Source organism: Xenopus laevis, chromosome 4L (assembly GCF_017654675.1).
Source record: "Xenopus laevis strain J_2021 chromosome 4L, Xenopus_laevis_v10.1, whole genome shotgun sequence".
NCBI lineage: Eukaryota > Metazoa > Chordata > Amphibia > Anura > Pipidae > Xenopus > Xenopus laevis.
The window spans coordinates 3,109,593-3,130,198 of record NC_054377.1 but is presented as its reverse complement, the minus strand read 5'-3'; the positions used below and the strand labels follow the sequence as shown (position 1 = coordinate 3,130,198).

Here is a 20,606-nt window from a genome sequence, read left to right as displayed (position 1 = left end):
TGGAGAAAGACCTGGGGGGTTTCATAACCCAGAATTGAGGGGGGAGACCGGGGGGGGGGAAAGAAGAGCGTTGGGGTTTTTGAAAAACTTGCAGAACAATGTGAGCTGGGGGGGGGAGAAATTCCGACTTCAGACTTCCAAAGCAATGTCAGCCTGGGTGCTCCCACTGAGACTGAGCGGCACTTACACAACAGCTACAAAGTGTCTGGAGTCAAAGCGCAAGGTCTCCGAGTTGAAAGAAGACCAATGTTATTGATACAGAAGGAGAATCTGATGACTTCTCTATAAAGAGTTGAAGTGACTGGTGCGAGAGCTTTGGAGGATGATAAACACGAAGAGGAGACTGACAAAATACCCTTATCCCAGAGGCTAAAACTCTGCCCCCTCCAGGTCTTTTCTGTCACAATTATTTGTTTTATTTTATCTTTATATTCAGACATGAGACACTTACCCATCTGTTCTGTAATGAAACCAAGGGAAGACCTACATGTACTTGGTGCATCAGGTTCAGCATGAAACTCCGTTTCAATTCAACACATGTTCAACCTGGGTCTAGACCTTCAGTTCTTGATGAACATCAGAAACATCTCAGTGGACATATTGCCTGTTCTGCTTCTTTTCCAGGAAAAGTTTCCTACCTAGGCCCTGGCAGCCTTCCAGCCATTACAATTAGCCAATGAGAGAGGTCTCTGTCCCCTCTTGGATTGGGCAAAATCAAGCCATATGCCCATGTGACCTATCATATAGGACAACCCATGTACAAAATCTGTGCCAACCAATATTCAAGACATGTTGAGCCCAGTTACAGACCTTCAGCTCTTGGTGAACCTCAATAACATCTCGGTAGGAATATTGCCTGTTCTGACTCTTTCCCGGTGCTGGCTTTTTACCTAGACCATGACAGCCAATAAAAGGGGAGAGAAGTGGGTGGATGGGGGGTATAAGACCAAACAGTTGAGGGAGAACAGAAAAGGAGAATGGACAGAAGGAGAGAGGAAAAGGGGGTTAGGGAGTAGAGAGACAAATGGGGGAGAGGAGAAATATAGAAGGGGAGAGAACAGGGAGGATGGGGGGGGGAGTAAGGCCAAACAGTTGGGGGAGAAAAGGAAAGGAGAGGAGATGAGAGACAGAAGGAGAGAAGGGAAAGGGTATTAGGGAGTAGAGAGACAAATGGGAGAGAGGAGAGAAATATAGAAGGGGAGAGAAGAGGGAGGATGGGGGAGAGTAAGGCCAAACAGTTGATGGAGAAAAGGAAAGGAGAGGGGATGAGAGACAGAAGGAGAGAAGGGAAAGGGGGTTAGGGAGTAGAGAGACAAATGGGGGAGAGGAGAAATATAGAAGGGGAGAGAAGAGGGAGTATGGGGGAGAGTAAGGCCAAACAGTTGGAAAGGAAAGGGGATGAGAGACAGAAGGAGAGAAGGGAAAGGGGGTTAGGGAGTAGAGAGACAAATGGGGGAGAGGAGAAATATAGAAGGGGAGAGAAGAGGGAGGATGGGGGAGAGTAAGGTCAAACAGTTGGGGAGAAAAGGAAAGGAGAGGGGATGAGAGACAGAAGGAGAGAAGGGAAAGGGGGTTAGGGAGTAGAGAGACAAATGGGGGAGAGGAGAAATATAGAAGGGGAGAGAAGAGGGAGGATGGGGGAGAGTAAGGCCAAACAGTTGGAAAGGAGAGGGGATGAGAGACAGAAGGAGAGAAGGGAAAGGGGTTAGGGAGTAGAGAGACGAATGGGGGAGAGGAGAAATATAGAAGGGGAGAGAAGAGGGAGGATGGGGGAGAGTAAGGTCAAACAGTTGGGGAGAAAAGGAAAGGAGAGGGGATGAGAGACAGAAGGAGAGGAGGGAAAGGGAGTTAGGGACAACACGTATGAAGAAGATAAAGAAGTGAATATAAAATAAAGAACGAGTGAGAGTGGCTAGTTAGTCCCTTAGTTTTTCTGATGGGGCCAATTCAACCCAGTGCAACACTGACAAATCTAAGGCAACATGGCAGCACCCGGGCAGGGCCCATACCAAATGCTTCTCTGCCAGAGACTCCTATACAAATGCAACATTTAGCAAATCCACAGCATTTTCCTACATGATATTATCTGGAATTTTCCATGACATGTCATCTTATTATAATTAGAGCATTGCAATAAGGACAGAACCTGATAATAAATCAGACGCTCTCGCCAGAAAAGCTTTGCTGGATTCATTAAATGGGCACAGGTTTTTTTTTTTTGTTTGTTTAATTGGCCTCTTGCAATTGTTAGCACATAGCTGCCTAATGCATTCACCGTCAAACAATGTTGCAGTTTCTAAAACGATCTTACATCACCTTGTTTGTGCCCGACAGTTTATAAACAACAGGTAGTGAGTGGAGGTGCAAACACATCGAATACATTTGGGAATGATCTCTCTTTTCTGTCGGAGAAATGAATTCTCTTTCAATCCGATGTGTGCTTGTATATATAACTAGTAACCAGTCTTTAGATATTAGATTGTATGCTCTTGGGTCAAATGTAAAGGCAGGGCCAGAACTAGGGGTAGGAAGAAGAAGAAGAAAAAGCACTGAGGGGGTGGTTGATTGAGGGAGCAAGGTGAAGGGGGAGAAGAGGAGTCCATGCCAAGTAGTATTGCCTTGGATGCCAATACTCCTTGATCCCACATGGTGCACAGATTAGAAATCATGGCTGACTGGCATCCAGTGCGGTCTGCAGCAAACATCTCTGTTGATTATTAATGAGCCAAGTAACATGTGGCCTTTGATAGTTGATGTTCTATCCTTGAACCAAAGAGTGGTTGAATTAGCTGATACAACGATGGGTTGATGGAACCAGGAGAAGACTGCCAGATAGGAAATAATGGTCTCAAAGACCCCGCAATGGTTCATAGTCAACAACTGGTCTGGAAGATGAACATGGCCATATCTATATATTGGGACCAAAGTCAATGGTTGTGTTTCCATGAAGTCAATGGTGTGAGGGCAACATTACCCTTAAATCACTCACAGGCAATCATCTCTGCAGGAATCAGATGGATGGACCAAAGAGCTTCTTACAACCCCCAGACTGGACTAGACCCTGGATAGACATGATCCTGCAGATACAAATAAGCACAGAGCTTCTCTATCAGGTGCCACTCATGGTTTGAAGAAGGTCCTTGGTGCTGGTGTCGTTGGTCCTTATTTTAATATGCATTTCTATACATATCTATGGTAACCCACTCTCATGCCCCCACATCTCTGGTTGCTGTAAATGTTAGATAGAATGCAAGACATGAATGCTATATTTATAGGGTCACGTTCCCATTGGGATCCAACTGTAGAGATGAGATTGGGCTGAAGGGGAATTGCACTGACATTTCCCAGGAGCCTAAAGGACATCTTGATATAAAACGACCTTTCTATATAAAATGAGTAAGGAACCCTTATCTCTGGGCTGCCTTAATTGGGTGCAAACAATTATGAGTTTCTGGGTGCCCATCACTTAGTGGGGTCCGACAGTAAATAAACTTTCCAAAATCTATTCTCATTGGAGAAGTGCAAATGTCGTTGCTATTCACTGTCTCTGTCTGTCCCTTTTTGTTATAATGGAACTATGGGTTTACTTACCCTTTAAAGTCAAACCAAATCCCATCATACAAACCTGCCATCTATATAAAAGGCAGGTGAGATAGCAACGTTTCCCTAATAGCCTTCCTAAATCCGATTTCTCCTTCCACCGGAGCATTAGTATCGGATAAGCCAGAACCTCAGCTGTCTAGAGTCCTAATGAGATCTGCCTGCTACAACATGGGCACTGCCAGTCTGCGGTGACTGGGACAGAAAGGATTAAAAACAAATCTTTACCCGACAATCCTTCCATAATTCCTCTGAAATCCATGCAGTACCGTAAAAGGGTATATAGACCCAAAACGTAAAAGTGCAATTTCCCAATATCCATTCATTCTCCCTGGGTTTATAGTTATGTCTAAATTCCACTGCTATTGAACAGTCAACACTCCTCCAGTATATCAGTATATGTGAAGCCAATGCTGTGTTTAAGCATAAGGGATTTATAGGTTTAGTAAATAGAAGCCAGCAAGGCAAAGCTAACAGTGAAACCAGCGTTGACGCTTTCTCCGATGTAAATAATAAAAAAAATGTCAAAAACTGATGCATTTTTAAATAGGCCATTACAAGGCTCAATTTATTTAAATTGTAAACAAACAGAAAAAAAAGGAGAGACGCTGGCATTAAACATTTATAGATTCAGAGGTCACAGAAAAGCAATTTAGAAATTATAAAGATTGCAACAGAGCCGGTAAAATGCCACGGCCATGGGATCCGCCAGCATGGGGAATGAGAAAGTGATTGCCCAGCAAAGTAAGAACAAACCCCAAAGTTATTTAAGCTTATCATTAAGAGTAAGAGAATTTGCTTGTCCTAGGGGGGCTGAGAAGGCAAACGTGCCCCATTGGAAATGTTATTTACAAAAGAACAACAAATAATTTGAATATGTTTCTAGATAGAAACTGGGATGGAATCCTGAGACAAATGGGCTAAAAAGAATCCACAGAAGGGGAAGGAAGTTAAGAAAGACGATGAAGGATCTTAGTTTTAAAGCTAGAAGAGATAGATGGATGGATATCATGGAATGTACTCACTGAAGAGCCTGTACTAGACAGTTATAACAAAGGGATAGGAACCCTTTGAAGAGCACCAGTAGCTGTCCGTAGAAAGTATGTGATATAGTAGGTACTGCAGAGAAAGGTAGTGACAGCAGAATAATATGGAAAGATAGAGACAGCAGAACAAAAGTGAGAGAAGATGCTGACATAGGGCCAAATGAAGACAGAAGGGCAAGATGGAGACAGTAGAGCAAGATGGAGACAGTAGGGCAAGATGGAGAAGCTAAGGAAAGATGAACACAGTAGGACAAGATCGAGACAGTAGGGCAAGATGGAGAAGGTAAGGCAACATGGAGACTTTAGGGCAAGATGAAGACTATAGGGTAAGATGGAGAATAGGGCAAGATGATTACAGCACAGCCAAATGAAGACAGTAGGAAAGTATGGTGACAGTATAGTCAGATGAAGACATTAGGGTCAGAAAGAGAAAGTAGGACAAGATGAAGGCAGTACAAAAATATGGTTACAGTAGGGACAAATGGAGACAGTAGTGCAAGATGGAGTAAGCAGGACAAAATAGAGACAGTACGGCCAGATGGAGACAGTAGGAAAATATGGTTACAGTAGGGCCAGACGGAGACAGTACAACCAGATGGAGACAAAATGGCGACAGTAGGATCAGATGAAGACAATAGGACAAGATGGAAATAGTAGGGCAAGATTGTTAAAGTAGGGCCAGATTGAGACAGTAAGGTAAGGTGGAGAAAGAAGGGCAACAAAGAGACAGCAGGACCTGATGGAGACAGTAGAGCTAGATGGTGACAGCAGTATAAAATGGCAACAATATGGCGAGAATAGGGCAAGATGCAGACAATAGGACAAGATGGTTATTACGGAGTACTACAGAGATCTGAAGGGCAAAATGATTTATACACAATAAATCAGGACTCTACTGAATTGTTTGGAGGGCAATGTAGCAAATATGTATGTAATGCTAACTTACAGCAATCAATTAGAAGTGTGCTTTCAAAGAGGAGAGAGACTTTGAGATCTTTATTACATTACCTCTCTAGAGCAGCATATTGTAACTATTTTAGGCTGGTGCCAGTAACTGGAAAGCCTACATTAATTATTGAGTGAAATATGACCTAAGGACTCCTTAGTGCACTTGGAGTTGTATATATTGACCTCCTGTTTGGTTGTCCTGACTCATGTTTTCAAACAGTTTCCATTCTAAAAAATGAAATCATGTCACCAGGCAGTCACTGGAACACACTGAGGGCAACATGATTTCCAGGCTGGCGGCCTCAGGGGGCTTTTGTGCTTTGTGGCTTCGGCCTGTGATTATCTCAATGTAAGTAATGAATAAGGAGCTGTCACTCCGTACCTGACTGAAAGCCCAGTCCGGTAATAATCCTTTTCTCTGGAGAAAATAGCTGCTTCTAGCTGTTAGTGCTGAGCTGTTTTTATGGGGGGTCCGAGCAGCAGAGGTTGCCCTTGGTCCTGCACATTGCAGAGCTAAAAATATTATTAGCTGTGTTAGCAGTGGCACAAAAAAAAATAGTGTATTTTTAAGAAGATTTATAAGATAAGAAGGTTTGAAAGTGATTTCACCCTAACTTACTATGTGGGACAGAAAGAATAGTCAGGAAAGATGAAGACTCTAAAGCAAGAAGTAGACAGTAGAACAAGAAGCAGAAAGTAGGACATGGAGAAAGTAGATGGAGACAGTAGGGCAAGCTGGAGATTGTAGGACAAGATGTAGACAGTAGGGCAAGATAGAGAGTGTAGGACAAGATGAAGACAGTAAGACAAGATGGAGACGGTATGGCAAGATGGAGAAAGTGGGGCAAGATAGAGATAGTAGGACAGGGTGGAGTTGGGAAAGATAGAGATAGGACAAGATGGAGCCAGTAGGACAAGATAGAGACAGTAGGACAAGATGGAGACAGTAGGGCAAGATGGAGACAGTAGGACAAGAAGGAGACAGTAGGTCAAGATGGAGACAGTAGGACAAGATGAAGACAGTAGGACAAGATGGAAAAATAGGACAAGCTGAAAAAGATATTCAAGTTGGAGACACTAGGGCAAGAGGAAGAAAGTGCAGAAAGATAGAGATAGCAGGACAAGATGGAGCCAACAGAACAAGATGGAGTCAGATATTCAAGTTGGAGATAGTAGGGCAAGATGGAGAAAGTGAGGTAAGATGGAGATAAAAGGACAAACTGAAACAGATCTTCAGTTGCAGGCTGTAGGGCAAGATGGAAACACCAAAGTAGGGTGGACCCAGTAAAGGAAGATGAAGATGGCCAAGGTAGGCACAACAGAAAAAAATGGATAAAACAATACTTTATATGAATGTTGCCCAATCTCTGATTTTGATAACACCAGGACCCATCAACCACCAAAGGCTGTTTCATAAAGTTGTTAAAGGGCTACATACTAGACTGTCTAAACATAACAACAATGATGAGGCCCGCAAGGACATTCCTGAAGTCTCATTTCTGATAGTCCTGACTTTGGAAAAACTAGAAGATATAGTATAGCAACATGTTAACTTGAGACTATGTCAAAATCAAGCCATGAGTTGGCACAGAACAGTAGTATTTGCAGTTCCCAAAAGCCACGGGTGGGGGGGCTATTACATTCTTGAATTACAGTGGAAAATATTATCTGTAAATTTTTTCTTATTTTTTTAATTGCTTTACTGCCCAAACAAGGACTGCATGCTCATTTCAATTAAATTAAATTCTAAGCTTTGCAATAAAAGTTTGATTCATCGGGGGTTGGAACAATTTGACAAATTTAGAAATTGTAGGGTTCCCTGTGCACCAAGTGGGAGGTGTCTGCTTACTCCTGGACTTATTTCTTAATTCTTTATCCTTTATATTCTTAATTTTATAAATTTTTTGATTTTTAACATTTAATCTGGCCCCAAAGGCACTTAGTTATCGTGTCTCTCGGGAGCTGTTTTCTCATGAAAGCTGACGATTCCCCCGCTGAGCTCTGAGTGGGTTTGTCTAGCAAAGGAGTCATTTTGTTTGCTTTTTTTAGTTTTCTTTCAATTTTATTTTGTACTAACAAATATTTGCAGGCTGTAAACTGGCACATTTGCTGATAGAAAATGGAGATTAAATTATTGGCTGTGGGTGATTTTTTTTTTGTAAAGCTTTACCAGCTAAGTACAGGCTGACAGTATAAGGGCGGGCAGTGTAAATGCATTTGGCGGGGGGTGCCGAGTTCTTGAGGAATTGGATGTCGAAAATTGAACATTTCAGTTGCTTTAATGCCCATGAAAAATTAATTGTTTAAAATGCTGTAAATGGTTTAGAAAACCAAGTGGGCACAAAATACCCCCTCCGTGCACCTGATCTGACCAACTGCCCAAACAGTAGCCACATCTATCTGATCCCTGTCCACTATTCTATAACCCGCCCTTTTTGGCTCCACAATCTGTGACTGTCCCACCGAAATGGCGACTATTGAGTCGTATAGTGATGCACACTTATTGTATTTCTTCTAAGGTGGAGTAGAGCACTCATCCCCAATTTGTAATGGATTTATTTATTGTCTCTTCCCCTTTAAGCTTGCCTTGCTTACTCTTACAATCCAGATTTTAACACGTTAGATACTCTGCAGATGTTCCTTGGCACTTAGGGCTGACATTTCTTAGAGGACATGCCAGACGGAGATGTACAAGCCAAATATTTTTAGATCTAATTAGCCAAGCACATTTTAATGGCTGCCGGCCTTTGGAATCTGATCCTGTTCTGAAGAGATCATCTTCAATTAAGGATCTGAATTGCTAATTATGCCTATAATTATTATCCCTGTGCAATTACCGCATCAGAAGAATGTTTATTTAATTAGCACAAATAAATCCTGAAAGAGGTTTCCCTGGACTCCTTTACAGAGGTGACCTAAAATAAGTCCATTACTTCCTGTAGATGAAATCCCTAAATAAATTGAGTATTTGAATGGAGCCATTCTGTGCCCACAGGACACTTGCTTCATTTTCCACAAGCAAAATTAACATTTACCTTGGCAGCCCAGACAAGAGAACATGTCTTCTTTTTGGTATAGATCATGATTGTCCAAGCTATGGTATCTTCTGGGACTCTTCATGAATGTGAAAAGAGGTTAATTAAGAAGCAGAACAGGAAAACTATTGATGGCTGAGCTTGAGTTTTTTGATTTTGCAGTGATCAATACTGTTGATGGCAAGAGACACAATGACCCATGTCCAAATCAAGTCTAATCTCCCCCTTGAAGCACCAGTGGCCAGGTTGAAGCTGTCTTTTTGGACATATTATGAGAAGATCCAATTGACTGGAAAAGTTATGCTCAGAAATGTGGAAGAGAAAAGAGGAAGAGTAAAAACAGCAACAAGAAAAAACACCCTAAATTACTGGAATATCAATGACGGCAAAGTCTTTTGAGAATAACATGAAAAGCGAGAAACATACAAAAAGATCCTTAACCAAATCAAGCCCAAGCTTTTAACTTGAAGCACCAAAGACTGAAGTTATCTTCTTTGGACAAATGAGAAGAGTCAATTTAATGGAAAAGACAATTATGGTCAGAAGAGAAAAAAGGAAGAGGACAACCAGCAACAAGATGGATAGACTCAATTGCAACACTCATGCCAATGAGAAGCCTGAAGAACAAACAAAACAACCTAAAGCACTCATGCCTTGGGATGTCTATGATGGCAAAGACTTTTGAGAATATCATGAAAAGCAAGAAGCATACAAAAATATCCTTGACATAATCAAGCCTACTTCATTTGAAACACCAAAGACCAGGCTGAAGCTGTCTTCTTTGGACATATGCGAAGAGTCAAATTACTGGAAAAGACAATTATGCTCAGAAGAGTGAAAGAGAAAAGAGGAAGAAGAGGACAACCAGTAACATGTTGGATAGACTCAATTACAACATTCATAAACATGCCAATGAGAAAGCCTGAAGAACAAACAAAAGACAGAACATCTTCAGTTGTTGATGATTTTGACCTTTGGTGAAGGTGAAGTCTTTAGGGTGGAAGATCATTGACAAACTCATTGCCCAAATCGAACCTAACCTCCCGCAATGACCAGGTCATGAAGTTGTCTTGTTTATTGGTTCAATACATATGTTGAGGAGGAAGGCAAAAGAGGATGACCAGCAACGCGATGTATAGACTTAATCATAACAGTCAAAATGCCAGTGAGAAGCCTGATGAACAAACAGAAGACAGGACTTCCTGGTGGGACCCTGCCCATATGGTCAACAGGAGTCAATAAACCAGGGAACAAGGTTCTCCTTCAGTTCTCAAGCAGTTATGAAGTAAAGATATCTCAATTGGCACTTGTTCCTAATGGCACTTGGCTTATCTCAATGTGAAGTAGGTACATAAATCTCTTCATTATTGAACCATCACTGAGTGAAGCAACAAAGGAAACAAAAATGGAGAAAAAAACATCCAGAAACTGCTGTTAAGAATTAAAAGGACATTAGAAAAGCCTTCCCTTATCATATCTGTCAGCATATAAATTAGTCAACGGTGAAAAGGTGTCACGGCACCCTGCTAATTGGGTTGCAAAGTCAATACTGTAGGTGATAAGGCACAATGGTTCAGCTGGTCATTGCAATTGTGCAACTGTCAGCTGCTGCCTATACAATGCTCTTTATTACAAAGGTTGTTTCCCAAATCTTGTCCCTGGATGGCGTGCGCTCGAAATGCAATTTAGCTCGGAGCAACACTGCAGGGGCGGGAAAAAATTGGAAGGTCGACTTATGAAGACGCAGAGCCGGATAGAACAATGGCCAGGATGGAATGGGAAAAAAAAGTTCTGGGTACAACCGAGTCCCTGGGCTATTTGGAGAGGACAGTGGGGGTAGGCAGTTAGGAGCGGCAGTTTGAATAAGTACAAAAAGTCCCCTTCGTGTGCAAGGCTTCCAGTGAAGCAACGGACATTGCAGAACATTGGCTCTGATTTTCATAATTGTAATTAAAATCAAGTTTAATTGAATGTACAATTGGTTTTATTCATTAGGCGCCAGCAGTGCTAATAGATTCAGTGATCCCTGGTAAAATAATTGCCTTCATAATATAATTACCAGGCGGCTTCTTTTTGAGGTCATGTGCTGAGGCAAAGTAGCTCTATGGCACCCCCAAAATGAAGTCACCTAGGGACCGAGGCAGATGCTCGTTTGCTGTCTCCAGACTGGGATCCGCGAGGCCGGAGTTTGAAGCCTACAAATTCAGTAGATGATCAAGTCTGCAATAAGTATTTATCTAATATTTTATGAAGACTGTATCCCTTTAAAAAATTGCATTATCAAGTGCTTGGAATGTGCTATATCCCATCAGCAATCCCAACTGAAGTCCTCTCTGCCTCAGTCAAGGGCTGTATTGGCCCCTTGATTGTCATCTACAAGCAGGAGACAAATAGGTAACCCTAAAACCCCATCAAGATACAATATCCAGTCCAATAGCTTTCTATGAAGCTGAACGGAGCAGAACATTAGACCTTCAGGTTACTGGAGACGTGATTTACTGTCTTTAGACTGATACAGTTCAGCTCTGTAGGTTATTGATCAAATTAAGGAATATTGGTCTGGGGCCAAGTATTTGTTCTCGGTTAGGCAACGGGATGAAAGACTGAGCGCTGAGAGACGTGATTAATTGGACACTTTCTAGATGGGCCGGCACTAGAAGTCAAGCACCTCGGGGGTCTGCCCTTGGGACGCTTCACTTTAATGTATTCATTAATGACCATTTTGGCATTTAAATCATTGGCTCTGTGTTTTCTGATGGCACTGGAATAATCAGAGTCATACGATACAGTCAAGAGGTGTTTGGTTTTCAGAGGGATTTTGACAAGTTTTGAGATTGGGAATAAACTGGTGTCTGGGATAATCAATGTTAATGCCACATACAGAGGAATACCTAGTTTTATGGGATCTCTCTGTGCTTAGTACAGGGAATACCTATGCTGCCATAGTTTTATGGGATCTCTCTGTATAGACTATGAGCAAACTTAGGGACTGTTCCTGCTGAATTGTGCTTAGTACAGGGGATACCTATGTTGCCATAGTTTTATGGGATCTCTCTGTACAGACTATGAGCAAACTTAGGGACTGTTCCTGCTGAATTGTGCTTAGTACAGGGAATACCTATGCTGCCATAGTTTTATGGGATCTCGCTGTACAGACTTTGAGCAAATTTAGGGACTGTTCCTGCTGAATTGTGCTTAGTACAGGGAATACCTATGCTGCCATAGTTTTATGGGATCTCTCTGTACAGGCTATGACCAAACTTAGGGGACTGTTCCTGCTGAATTGTGCTTAGTACAGGGAATACCTATGCTGCCATAGTTTTATGGGATCTCTCTGTACAGACTATGAGCAAACCTAGGGGCTGTTCCCGCTGAATTGTGCTTAGTACAGGGAATACCTATGCTGCCATAGTTTTATGGGATCTCTCTGTACAGATTATGAGCAAATTTAGAGACTGTTCCTGCTGAATTGTGCTTAGTACAGGGAATACCTATGTACCACAGTTTTATAGGATCTCTCTGTACAGACTATGAGCAAACTTAGGGGCTGTTCCTGCTGAATTGTGCTAAGTACAGAGGAATACCTATGCTGCCATAGTTTTATGGGATCTCTCTGTACAGACTATGAACAAACTTAAGGGACTGTTCCTGCTGAATTGTGCTTAGTACAGGGAATACCTATGCTGCCATAGTTTTATGGGATCTCTCTGTACAAACTATGAGCAAACTTAGGGGACTGTTCCTGCTGAATTGTGCTTAGTACAGGGGAATACCTATGCTGCCATAGTTTTATGGGATCTCTCTGTACAGACTATGAGCAAACTTAGGGGCTGTTCCTGCTGAATTGTGCTTAGTACATGGGAATACCTATGCTGCCATAGTTTATGGGATCTCTCTGTACAGACTATGTGCAAATTTAGGGACTGTTCCTGCTGAATTTGTTAATGCTATGCCCAGACTATACAATTACCAGACAGATCTAGCTGAGAGTAAAGAGAAATAGAGAGAAAATACAGTAAAATTTAGACTTTAGGGATTTGGTTTGGCTGAATACAAAAGGTTTAGTCGGATTCTGCTAAAATAAGTGGTTCCATCCTACCAACAAAATTATGATGCCCAAAACGGCTCCATTGCAAAAATTATGAATGTCTACTTTAAACTGAGCTTTAGCAAATTCTATTAAATAAATAAATAAACCCAAATCAGAATTTCTTGGCAACAATTTCCCTTCCCCGCGTTGCCGGCGCCTGTTGCATTTCTATTCAATTAGTGGAGCGAGGGGGCGGAGCAATGAGAGTAAATAAAAGTGATGAATTCTTCGCCTCTGATTTCCCTCCATGTGTTCGGGGGTCCCTCATGCTCTCGGCTCTCTCCTCTAATATCACAGAGTGGGGTGAACAAGCCAATCAGCGAAAGCCCATAATACATTTCGCCTGGTCACATGACCCAACGCCGAAGCTTTTATTGCTCGGAGATCACAGGAGAGAGTGGCACCAGCTGGTACAGGCGACTACCTGGAGTGATGATAAATGATGTTTTGGAGTTAAAATTCTCATTGTAATGGGTTGGATTCCTCGAGGAGGAGCTGGTCGAGGGGGGGGGGCTCGTTCTACTAAGTGTCGTTTTTTTGGAGAACATTTGCAAAGTCCATGTTAATCTCTTTACAGAACAAGTTGATGATGAGGTTCCGGCTGTGAAACAGAGAACTCAGGTGGCGGCGGCAACAGGCAGATGGTTGGGAAGAACCGCAGAAGGTTCCACCATGAAATATGGCCCAGACGCAGGCGTCCATCAACAAGGACTGAGTTATAGAGCTGTGGTCTCACTACAACTCCCAGCATCCCCTGTGGGAGTGCGACAGATGCTGGGAAATGTATTCAGAAAGCAGCAGAGATGAGTCAAGTCTCTCAGAATCTTTAGTTTCAGCTCATTGCCGGAACAGCTGAATGTTAATTGTACGAGACAGGGCAAATATCAATGTAAAATGCCATTTTATACCCACAGTGCATTGCTTCTCCTCAGAGTCTCAAAGCAACAGCATAGAACCGCAAAATAGCACAACAATTCACTCAAGTGAACCCTGGAAGCACAGGGCTCCTGCTACTACTACTTTGTGTATGTTGTCAGGAGCAGCAGTGCAGATACAGGCAGATACTGCTTTTAACACCAATTTTACATTCACAAATAACTTAATAAAGCCAAAGGCAGCAGGGAGGGAACAGCAAGAGGTAATAAGCACGAGGCAGACACAGTCATTAGCAATGGGTAGTTGGACTGAGCAACAGGGAAGGAACAGTGGGAAACAATGGACAACTGTAAATAAAGGAGATAATGATCAACACAAGCCATGGGCAGAAGGAAAGGGGCAGTAGAAGACAATGATGAACAGGGAAAAAGGAAAGGGGAAGTAAAAGGCAATGAAGATAAGGGAAGGAGAAAAGGAAAGAGGAAGGAAAGGGGAAGTAAAAGGCAATGAAGATAAGGGAAGTGGAAAAGGAAAGGGGAAGTAAAAGGCAATGAAGAAGTAGAAGGGGAAGTAGAGGACAATGAAGAACAGGGAAGGAGAGAAGGGAAGGGGAAGTAGAAGACAATGATGAACAGGGAAGGAAAGAAGCGAAGGGGAAGTAGAAGACAAAGAACAACAGGAAAAAAGGAAAGGGGAAGTAAAAGACAATGAAGATGAGGGAAGGAGAAAAGGAAAGAGGAAGGAAAGGGGAAGTAAAAGGCAATGAAGAAGTAGAAGGGGAAGTAGAGGTCAATGAAGAACAGGGAAGGAGAAAAGGGAAGGGGAAGCAGAAGACAAAAACAGAAAAGGAAAGGGGAAGTAAAAGACAATGAAGATCAGGGAAAGAGAAAGGGAAAGAGGAAGGAAAGGGGAAGTAAAAGGCAATGAAGAAGTAGAAGGGGAAGTAGAGGTCAATGATGAACAGGGAAGGAGAAAAGGGAAGGGGAAGCAGAAGACAAAAACAGAAAAGGAAAGGGGAAGTAAAAGGCAATGAAGATCAGGGAAGGGGAGAAGGAAGGCATTGAACAGAGAATGGGAAAAAAAAGGGTCAATACAGGATAATGATGAAGAAAGAAGAAGAGAAGGAAAGGGGAAGTAGAAGGCAACAGGCATCAGCTGTAATCAGTGGGGGATATCATGTAAACAGAGAGATGCAGGTGGATCAGGGTACACTCACATGTACTCGCATGTATATTTGTGTGTGTGCGGAAGCTAAATTAACGCCTCTGTCTTTTCCGCAGCCCATGCCATGCATTTTTATTTGCGCCGTAGCTCCTGGCTAATTCCATCCCTGGCACATGTAAGTATATATTTAGCAGTTCTAATTTCTCACAAAGTGAAAAGCGATGATAACGCCGCGGCTCAGATGCTATTTGGGGAACTCGATTTGCGAGCTCTGTAATGGGAAGCGTATGGTAAATTGTGTCGGGGAAAGATAAGGTTGCTTTAATTTGCCTTTTGCAGGATACAAATAAGCGTTTCTCTTGGGCAGAAACATATAAATGCTCCGAGTGAGCAGGAGGGGGGGCGATAGCGTCCAGTCAGCGAGGCCCAGAACAAGCCCCCCTCCCCGCTCTTTAAATTGAAAAATAGTAATAATCAGAAACGCTGAGTAGTATAAGTGCAGGGACGTTAGGGGAAGGTGTATAATGCCACATATATGTTTTCTACATCAGGGCACAATGCTAAATTACTAAGGGGGTTATTTACTAAACTCCGAATGCCAAAAACCCGAAAAATTCTTGTTTTTTTCAAAAGTCAGAATCTGAAAATCCGGCATCTCAGACCTGCCGAGGTTGCATATAAGTCAATGGGAAAAGTCCCAAAAATGTTTTGATCTGCGCTGGGTTTTGTGCAATAACTAGTGATGGGCAAATTTATTAGCCAGGCGTGAATTTTATGTATAATTTACGCAGAAGACAATTCCGACACCGGCGAGAATTAAAGGATGCCCATTGACTTTAATGCGCATCAATATGTCGCCAGTGTCAAAATTGTCGCCGCCGCAGATTTTGATGCCGGTGAATTGACACCACCGTCAAAATTTCAGTTTCGTGAATTTATCGACTTTTCGCAAAACGGGTTTTCTGGTGGAAAACGAAAAAAATGTGTACGATTTATTTTTTTCACGATTTTTACAGGTTTTTTTCCGCAAACAAATTTTCATTAAAGGGTATTAATAAATAAGGAAAAAAAAAACCTGTGCAGATTTTTTCTTCAAAAATATTAAGATAAATTCGGACTTTGATAAATAACCCCCTAAATGTCCTTCACATCCTAATAGGGAGCTTTATATATTTTTGGGGCCCCCATGGAACTTTAGCATCATCTATATACATACAGATGCAATGGTACTGGTCATTTCCAAAATGAGGGACAGACTGGGTGGAGGTACCCCTGCCCCCCAACTTTCACATGCACAAGTTAGGGGTGGCTGTGGGGTACAGTCATCAATGGGGCCCTGTTCTTGACAAGCGGCAAGGGCAGGACTGTCCTGCATCTACAGACACCTCGAGATGTGCTTTTGCACCCCTTAACACTCTTGGACTTACAGTTGTAAATGACCCCTAGTGAACATGGCCATTAAATAATGGACAGTGCATGAAATGTTCCACCAAAGGAACATTGGGAATGGTCCTGCCCAATTCATTGATGATATTTCATAACCATATCATTATAGGGGTGTACTAAAAACACCCTATGGTTGGGAGGCCCTTGGATCAGACCGTTTTTTTCCAATTAAAACAGCCGCCATGTACAAAATAGAAAATCTTCGAGACAATTATTTGCAATTTTTGAAAGTTGGTCTCCTGGAAAAATAAAAGCATTACAAATCCATTTCAGAGAGCGGCAACACATTACCGCCGGTGTCCACTGAGCTTTAATACCCATTATCAGTAGCTTACAATAAATATGCTCTCGGCCGGCATCTCTCCTCCATCAAGAAACATGTAATTTACAAGGTGAAGACGAAAAAAAAAAAAAAGACATTTCTCCATAAATTGTCGCATCGACAGATGTTTCCCAGGTCGCCTCAGAAGCTCGCGTACAACGTTCCCCATGATTTGTTTCAACGACCCATTTTATCTCAATGAGTGAAAAGCCATTTTACGACTCTTAGGAGGATGAAGCACAATAGCCGAGGGAAATTTACGGTCAAGTGGAAAGTTTCGCCATAGGATATTGATTTCATATTGAGCGAAAAAGCTCCTTCAGAAATGGCCGGGGCTTCGGCTCAAGAGGAGGCCCCACCACCTTAATAGATGCAATTTCTTCATTATAACAAAGGAGTGGAAATAATGGTTGGACAAAGAGGAGAAGCATCAGGGAGAAACATAAAGGTCAATAATGAACCAAGGGAAAGAGAAAACAATTCTTTATTTTTTAAACTGAGTCATCAATACTGAATATCTAGAAGGTTCTACCCTTAAGACAAATAGCGATTCCACAGATCTAGGTGGAGAGCAATGAATGGGTTCAAATGGTATTGTCCCCCAAGGGGGCAGGCTTGGGAAATGAAGCACCACCAAGAAGAACACCAGATGGGGTTTAGAGGTTTTACTTAACTAAAATACCAAAGATTTTAAAATATTTTCTACCAACTTAAAGGCTAACATAAATATAATTCAATGGGGTGTTAGGCATATATGTTAGGCACACTCCTAGAGACTCCAAACTTCACACCTAAAGGTGGGGGTTTGTGCTCCTCATACTCCACGCCAACCTTCACATGAGTAACGCTTGGACAACCAGCATCTGATATCCATTCAACAAAATTCCATTATTACACCTTTGATATATCAGAACTGCCAGACAGGAGCCGATATATTAATCCTGAGCTGTAGCCTGTGGTACAATATAGATCCAAGAGGTGTTGGACACTCATAACTTTACCATTTTTCATTTGCAGAGGCTGAACCTTGTTATTCTCCTTGAATTTTATAATGACACTTGCTTGGTAAATTGTACTTTAGCTTAACTATTCACCCCAAACTGTTTCTGTGCTGCAGTGAGTGTGCTGCTGAACTATTTTTGGGGCAGCAGACAGTTGGCATTGTTTAGCATACATAGTAACACCACTCACTCATACCAATGGTTTATCCCATACATTGTTATTAACGCTCACTCAAGTACTCTCCACTTACAGAAAGTGCCTGCTATTAATTCAAATTAATTATTGCAAATTTCCTATTTTGCAAAGCAACCATAAATCACTCATGTATCTGTTGTATTCAACAGTAGGATGGTATATTGAGGTGGAATGAACGTCTTAATTGTATTATTGAAGGTAGGGGTAGGAGGAATAATACAGCAAGGCAAGGGTGAAACTGTAAGACAAGATAATCAAAGTATGGAAAGATGGAGACAATGAGTCAAGTAGGAAATAGCAGGCCAGGATAGTGACAGTAGGGAAGATAAAGACAGTGAAGCAAAACAGTATGGCATGTTGAACAGTTGGGCACGAGAAAAATATTAGGAAAGATAGAGACAGTAGGTCAAGATGTAGACCGCAGAGCAAGATGGAGACAGCAGAACAAGATGGAGACAGTAGGGCAAGATGATGACAGTAGGGCAAGATGGAGACAGTAGGGCAAGATGGAGACCGTAAAACAAGATGGAGACATTAGAACAAGATGGAGACAGTAGGACAAGATGGAGACAGTAGAACAAGATGTAGACTATAGGGCAAGATGATGACAGTAGAGCAAGATGGAGACAGTACGGCAAGATGAAGACATTAGAACAAGATGGAGACAGTAGATCAAGATGTAGACAGTAGAACAAGATCGAGACAGTAGGGCAAGATGGAGACATTAAAGCAAGATGAAGACAGAAGGGCATGATGCTGACAGTAGAGCAAGATTGAGACAGTAGGACAAGATGGAGACACTAGGGCAAGATTGAGACAGTAGGGCAAGATTGAGACCGTAGAACAAGATGGAGACAGTAGGGTAAGATGGAGACAGTGGGGCAAAATGGAGACAGAAGGGGAAGATTGAGACAGTAGGGCAAGATTGAGACAGTTGAACAATATGATGTCAGCAGGGCAAGATTGAGACAAGGCATGATAAAGACAACAAGGCAAGATGGAGACAGCAGAACAAGATGGTGACAGTAGGGCACGATGGACATTGGGGGGAGTAAAGATGGAGATTGTAGTATAAGCTGGTGACAGTATGGTAAGATTGAGACATTCGGCCACAGAAAGCACCTGTGCCAGATTTAGTATCTACACAAACCTTTTTGGCCCAATATCCATTCTTGTTCCTTCATTTGAAGGTTGTTGAGAAAATTGGTTAATACGTTGTTAACCTGAAACCAAAACCTCTTTGGCCAAAGCATTAAAGAGACGGACAAAAAAAAGTTTCTCAAACTATGATGCCTGCTATATATAGGGCAAATAAATGCTTCATAATCAGTTCATCTTGGCAGTTATAAATGGAGAATACTATTTGTGAATTGAACTTATTTAAAGGTAACAATATTACAAGGAGAGCAATATGGTAGCGTATGTCAGCAGCAATGAATATTCACATAATAATGTGCGAGAGTCAATAAATTCAGCACATGCACTCATGATTCATCATGGCTGCCCTAAAGCTGGTAGCTGATAAAGTGTGCCTGCTCCAGAGCTGCTGGTTGTGATTCATTATGGTCACTGCAGTTGAGATTCATTATGGCTGCTCTCAGGCTGATGGTCATGACTAATCCTGGCTTCCACGGGGCTCCTAACCCACATTTGGAGAGATAATGTTCCAACAAAACCATCAACTTGTTTTGCCACTTCCTTCAATTCCTTCCATGACTGCAAGCAATGAATGAAGCTTCCATCAGGAACTGCCCTGCCTCCCATGATCCTCCCATGGGCAAAACTTTTACAATCAAAAGAAAATGTCAGAATGAAACTCTTAAGAACATCTAAAGATCATGGTATGACCATAAAATAACCAAGCAAGACAAAACGAGACAGTGCAGCACTAGACCACACTCTTTAGGACCATTAATATAGACACTTGTATCTCCATAGATTTATTTCCACCAAAATCCTTTTTACTTGCCAGATTCATGCAAAGACAACACTTTGGTCAACATGAACTTACCCTCACAGTAGGCCGGATCCCCTTGGATGGGTTGAAAGCCACTGAGACACTCACACGTTGCTTTAGTGTTACGGTTTCTACATTCCGAGTTCTCACCACATCTATGTCCGTCGGCACAAAAGTTATGCCCTGGGAAATAAAGAATATATATTGTTTTGATACCTAGGGCAGTAGAACACGTTCTCATTTGTGAAAGATGAAGGGGAATCTAGGCTGAAATAGACATTGCATGACCACCCTCCTCAATAACAGCAGAGAGCAGACATGTGAAACTGGATTCTAGTCATAGGAAAATGAAGAGCAATTTATCATGGAGATCAATCTCCTGTTTCACCATGGTTAGAAGAATCCCTAATTAGGTTAGGGGCACCAAGTTGGCTACACTGTTGCAAAGAATGCCTGCTATTTTAGTACATTTGGAGTTCAGTGGGCAAAGCCAACTAGCAGCTGGCACTCAATGCAGGGGTCCTGTGGAGTTGACCACTCATGTGTGACCCTCTACCAACAGCCTTTATGCAATGTAGATGGACCCTCATGGCTGCTCCTGAAACAGCCTCCAACATTCCTCTAAAGCCTTTAGAGAGTGGGCACTAGAAGATGTATTAGGCTCAACACACTCACTGATCTTGAGCACCGTAACAAGGGACACACAAGACATTTTAATAGAATGTCCTGGGAAATGTGTGCCAGCCGGTGGCTATGCTGGCAGCCGTCAGGTTAGACATCCCTGGGGAGAGAACATATGGATCTGATGTATGGACCTGTACATGTGATATAATGTCTGTGTATAAAAAATAGAATTCCCCTTCACTTGCCCCCCATCTCTCATTCCAGAAGAAGATTAATGAAGCAGACTAGAAAACATGGCATA

General features: G+C 42.2%; 1 protein-coding gene across 7 annotated transcripts in view; it reads right to left on the bottom strand.

The window, feature by feature from the left end:
- nell1.L (neural EGFL like 1 L homeolog) overlaps positions 1–20,606 on the bottom strand; it is a 318,833-nt gene that overhangs the window by 152,501 nt on the left and 145,726 nt on the right. For 6 of the 7 annotated variants that reach the window (XM_041589242.1, XM_041589240.1, XM_041589241.1 and 3 more), the window contains exon 12: positions 19,736–19,864. In XM_041589242.1, the coding sequence (XP_041445176.1) occupies positions 19,736–19,864 (129 nt within the window). 7 annotated transcript variants of the gene reach the window in all.